Source organism: Cryptomeria japonica, chromosome 5, assembly GCF_030272615.1.
Source record: "Cryptomeria japonica chromosome 5, Sugi_1.0, whole genome shotgun sequence".
NCBI classification, from domain to species: domain Eukaryota; kingdom Viridiplantae; phylum Streptophyta; class Pinopsida; order Cupressales; family Cupressaceae; genus Cryptomeria; species Cryptomeria japonica.
In genome coordinates, this window is record NC_081409.1 from 415936836 (window position 1) to 415942835 (window position 6000).

Below are 6000 nucleotides of genomic sequence, written 5' to 3' on the forward strand. Positions count from 1 at the left end.
ACGACCCACTCTCATTTGTAGAGAAGAAGAAAAGTCGAAGCCAAGGGTCATCAAGAGGATTATTTTTCTATATTTTTTAATGCCACAAAGTAAAATTCATCCGAAAAAGGACTTAGAAAAATCAGATGAAGAGACCAAGCAGACCTTGGGACCAATGACAGAAATGGCAGAGACAAATTTACAAGAGGAAGAGGTCAAAGAAGAATTTATAGAGCATAAGCCAAAAGTAGAAGGGTTAAAACCAGAGCTACCAAAAATTAAATAAGGAATAGATCAGTGAACAAGAATAGAAGGAATCATTCATAATAGTTTTACAATAAAATATGTCAAATTCATTCAACAGATTTCATCAATATTTCATCAATCGATCAAAACAATATCAACAACTTGTTATCAAAGTATCGGTTTCCAAGATGCAATATCATTTCTAATTACTGGACGTTGTATGAATTGTTGAGAAGAGTTGAGAAGAGTTGCAGACAAAAAATAAGGATTTTTCTCATTAGGAATTGTTAATAATAGATGGATGTTGATAAAGAAAAAAGATTGCTACAATGATAGACGTGTTGGGTCAAATGCTCCACATGATGTAGAACAATATGGATGCTTCCAAAAATCAGAATAGTTGGGCAGGCACTTCAAGAGACAACAACAAAAATCAGAACAAGCGCACTCAAAGACCAGTTGTTGGGTTTGTTGATAGACCTTTACGACCCACTCTCGTTTGTAGAGAAGAAGAAAAGTCGAAGCCAAGGGTCATCAAGAGGATTATTTTTCTATATTTTTTAATGCCACAAAGTAAAATTCATCCTAAAAAGGACTTAGAAAAATCAGATGAAGAGACCAAGCAGACCTTGGGACCAATGACAGAAATGGCAGAGACAAATTTACAAGAGGAAGAGGTCACAGAAGAATTTATAGAGCATAAGCCAAAAGTAGAAGGGTTAAAACCAGAGCTACCAAAAATTAAATAAGGAATAGATCAGTGAACAAGAATAGAAGGAATCCACCATACCAATTAGAGATGAAATAAATCTACAGATAGTTGTATGGAGGAGCATAAAAATATGGAGGATGTGGAATTTGGGTCCACTAGTCTTCATGCTAAAATTCAAGTCACAAGGATTGTCGTAACACTTCAAATCCTTCTGAATCAAAAAAAAAGAGGGAAGCTTACCTCATTTGAGGCATGCACAAAAGATTTGACATGGAATTGGAAATTATGTGAGGAATGGCAAAGGAGGGCAAACGAAGCTAAATTGATAGCCACTCAAGTAAAACAATATCTGCAGGCATTTAAGGAAAAGTTTGCTCACGTGGATAAGCAATCAGTCTTAGGTTTGCAAGTTGGAGTGATTGATCCTTTTATTCACCAAGGACAAAAAGAAAGGATAGTTTGCTTAACATCATCAAGGAAGAGAAAGGTAAGCATTCCAATCATTCCAATGAGCACAATTCAAAACATGAAAGAAATGATAATAACATATAGTTACTTTGCACTATGTCCTTTCAATATTTTTGTCATCGAGGAAAGTACCCTAAACATGGGAACAAAGTGAAAGATATGACTTGCAGTAAAGGACACCTGGATCCTTTCACTCAAACACAAAATTGAATATGCACAAAGGAGTGGGATCCCAGTATTCAAGGCACTCCCAAAGATCATCATGGCAAAAGATGCAGAGTCTTCTATCATCTTGGATGTCAACAATGACAATGAAGAGTTTGTATTCATTGCCCAAGATCTTTGATGAATATGTAATGAGAGAGCAGAAGATTATGGCAACATACGATATCATTCGATTTGATCAAGTCATTTTTCTTGTTCTTTTTTGAGGCCTAAATCTACTGAGGAGAAACACATGCTTTCGTTAATCTACGTGTTTCCCAATAGAAGCTAAAAGACAAACATAATGCCATGTACAAAAATGAGCAGAAATTTTATAGTCCTTGAGTTGAGCAAAACATATTATTTCATAGCATAAATCGAAGACAACCACTTGATAGAGGATGGCCATGAGAATGGATTTTTGTAAGCGAGAAGTAACTTCTGAAGGCTCCCTTGCTGCTATGGGAAATGACAATAGTACAGAATTTCCCATCTTCTTATTATGGCATTCACTGGATGGAACCTCTGGTCTAAAAGAAACATCATCCCACAAAACTCACACTGGTGCATGTAAGTTCATACTACATATGACAATTAGTTTAAGGAATTATAATAAGAAAAACATACTCCAACCACCTATCTATGAAGGAAATCTATTGTAGAATGAAGATCTTTTGATCATCATTGGAAATGGAGACGAGGAATTTATCTTCACCACTATTCCAAGGCAACCAGCATCCACAGTGCAGAACAATAATGCTCCTGTGTTTTACAGTTTGGATAAGTGGGGAGGAAGGCAAGCATTGGCAGAAATCATCATATTGGTTCTAGCAAAAAAGAGTCAACCAATAGCTAATCCAAAAGTCAACTATAAGGTTGTTTGGGCCAATAAAAATAAATGACAGCTATACTTCATATTGATAGGATCACAATCAACGATGTCACGAGACTGAAATGACGTGCATAGAAACACTAAAAGAAGTTGGGGAATCCAAGATACTTAGTACCATAAAGGCACAACTTGATATTACTCCTACTGCTGATCTTGAACAGAAGCATAATTCTTTTTGTAGGTAGCCATCTACTTAACATTCTTGTGCTGATAGAGCGAACAGAGAGTCCGTGGATATACCAATGCTAGAAGAAGATAATAATGTTACTAAAATTTTGCATATCATGCAAGCTATGAGGATTTCTCTCTCCTGCAAGAAAACAGTCAGACCTCATAGAGATATATATGACCAGCAATCAAAGGAAGGTAACCCAGGAGAGTGCTACTTCAAATATACAGGGAAAAGCCTCATTGGGATGTTCTCACTGATCAGAGATTGAGGAATGTTGAAAGAAATGACATATTCTAGGAAAACATCTTCTCCACAAATTCTGAACAACTCATTAGCGAGTGGGCATCAATTGCAAAGGTTGCAACTCTTTCTTTGAAAGAGGACACATGGGTATAGCTGCAACAGGTTTTCATCTCATGGTTGGGCAAACATAGTGTACAACAATTAATTTCCCAGATTGGTAAAACGTATGTGCTACTCTCCAAGATGGTGGAGCATCCATGAACATTTTGCGTTTATTATTTTTGAAAAAAACTTAATGCGGTATTACAAGCTTATGGGTTTGGATGAGATTAATAATTATAGTGATTGGACTACACACAATGAAGATCCCTCATTGTTTACAAAGGATGAGATTGCTGATTTCAAAAGGCAAGCTATGGAAAATGTGGCTGCAGAAGTAGAAGCGATTGGATTGCCATTGGATGACATTGATGTGGCAAAGGAAGAGTCATTGCCATCTACTAGGTACAGGCTTCTAGGCCGACCAAAGAGTTGTAGCAAAGGGCAAGGACTAGACTCTGATGCAGCTCAAGCTAGGAGATTGAAAATTAGTCTGCAGAAAATACAAACAACAACCAAGAACAGGAATAACAGAACAAACCCAATAACAAGAATCCTCCGAAAATACAAGGCAATGGCCAACACTGGAACCGACCTCTGCTTATTCCTCTACAATTCTATCTGCCCCCTCCTCTAAACCCAGTCCCTAATTTTAAACAAAAATCCCAAAAAAAAATAGCTTGCCAACGAGCGCAGCCTCAGACCCCCAGACCACAACTCAAGCCTAAAAAAGAACAAACCAAAATCAGCGGTTACAAAAGTAAAGGCTGCTGAACAATGAAAACAGCAGGCCAAAAAAAAAGTTACAAATAAATAGTTTTCAGCTCCACAGTCAGAACGTGGGAAGTGGCGATCTCCTCCATCTTTTCACTAGAATGGGATAGAAGAAATTGTAAAATCTCGTAATTTGTAACCTGCCTTGATATGCAATTTATGATGATGATTTTCAAAGGCAATCATTATAAATTTATAATAGTTATCAGTTAGGTATTGTACCCTTGTGATATGCAATTTTGTACCCTATTTGTATTTAAATCTACTTGACAACACTTCCCCAATGGTTTATAGACTCATTTGATACACAATAAATTTGTTTTTTTAAATAAATTTAAATATTTTGTTAGGTTGCCAAGTTTCGTCAAATTGGAATTTTTTGGTCTGCTGAGTCTGAATTGAATCTGACTATGCGAAGTAAGCTCTCAATTATCAACTTAATTCAGATCACCGAGCTTGCAATTCGATAATTAATGCACACCATAGCTGCTATATATATAATTAGTGATAGTAAACGGAAAAGATATGTGTGCCGTTACTCCTGGCATTTTCGTATATGCCCAACATATTTTCCAGTTTTTTAATATTGGCGTCAGATATTTCTACAGTGTAATTTATTTTCCACTGAATTTAGAGGCTGACCACCAATCAACTTAACTTTACTGAGAAGCAGAAGTAACTTTCAATATCAGAAATCTTATATAAATCCACATGATGTACAAAAAAATGGTTCCAGGGAAGTAGTATGGCAAGCCCTGGTGTAGAGGTAAGGCAGAGGAATGCCATGGAAATAACCCGGAAACACTATCGTAATAAAGCAGACCAAAAATTTGAACATATAAATTTCGGCAGAATGGATACTACTCAAATTGTTTCTTGGCCTTATGATATTCCGAGCTTAATAAAGCATTGGCTGGCGTGTATGCCAAGCTAGAAAATGCAGTATGAATTGTATGGAATTACTTTTAAAATAAATTAAATGAAAAGAAGAAAAGAGGAGAGATTGTATGAAGACCTCTCTAAAGTCGAAGACATCGTCATCCGGGTCAGGCACCTTTCTAATGAAAAAATCACAGTCAAGGAGATGAATTTTATGAAACTCGTTCTGGTTTATAGTATGGGGGACTAGCATCTCGCTCTTCCAACCTTGAGTGTTGACCAAAGTTCCACTTTCATGAGTGTTGAAATCATTGCCTGAAGTATCATTGGTGTAATCAGTCTCGTAATCGTTCCAATCGAGGGTATCCTCCTCCTCGCCCTCATCTTTGCCCAGCCCATCTTCATTTTCCCCCTCGCCCTCTCCGGCATTGAAGTCCTCGTCGCCGGAACGAATTCTCCACCTCCCGTTCTCAAATAAGCCATTACTGCTGCTATGTTGCTGCTGCTTCTCTAATATGCTTGGCCTTAAACGGATAGATGTATTTGCTCTGTTGGATTTGCACACAAGTTTATGAGAGCTTTTTAATTGGCAGCAAATGACCTTGCTTTGAACATGGAAGGGGGGAGACAAAACTGGTGCGTCGAAGAGGATAAGGTGAATTGGGCGTGAAGTACAAGCATAGGCGGCCATGGTTCTGCCCAAAAGCCTGCCCTGCTCATTACCCAAACTGTTTCTTAATAAGAGCCTCTTTCAATTTGGTTTATGTTGTTCTTTTGAATTGCATAATAGGGGAGAGGAGTCCGAATGTGCGGGGACCAATACGTCCGATAGGGGAGAGCGATCAGTAGTCGTTAGGGTTAACTTCGTCAACATGTAGCCGTCACATGGAATATCGTAAGATCTCCGATTTTTTTAGGAATGTAATATGGACACTTAACTATCTACAACTAAGGTTTGAAGTCGTGACTCATCATGCAAGTCGTCAAAATAACATGTCTAGTGCGAAGGGTCAAAAAAATGACTTTTTTAAATATTTGACCAAAACTTAATCTAAAAATCCCTAGTTGTTGAATAAAAAAATATCATTTGTAATTAATATAATATCATATTTTTATGTAAAATATAACTTATATGAAACTTAAATGGACCAAATACCTATAAGTAATCATAAATGTGTGTTATCTCCGAATTTTATATCCAACACTAAAGGACCAATAGTTGAACACAAAAACAACATATCATGATATAAAATAAAACTTATAGGAACACAAAAGGACCAACACTTAAATCTTTGGACAATCCCTCACATTTCATGGAGAAAAACAAGGTAT

The 6000-nt window shown here is 36.9% G+C and overlaps 1 protein-coding gene across 3 annotated transcripts in view; it reads right to left on the reverse strand.

Moving 5' to 3' along the window:
• The window catches only part of LOC131028183 (PLASTID TRANSCRIPTIONALLY ACTIVE protein 6, chloroplastic), a 145138-nt gene extending 139658 nt beyond the window's left edge, over nt 1-5480 (reverse strand). The window contains exon 1 of one of the 3 annotated variants that reach the window (XM_057958423.2): nt 4805-5464. In XM_057958423.2, the coding sequence (XP_057814406.1) occupies nt 4805-5359 (555 nt within the window). In that variant the 5' untranslated portion in view covers nt 5360-5464. Of the gene's footprint in view, nt 1-4804 lie in introns of all 3 variants that reach the window. The other 2 variants (XM_057958425.2, XM_057958424.2) reach the window with 2 other exon arrangements.
• Between the last annotated feature and the right edge of the window lie 520 nt (nt 5481-6000).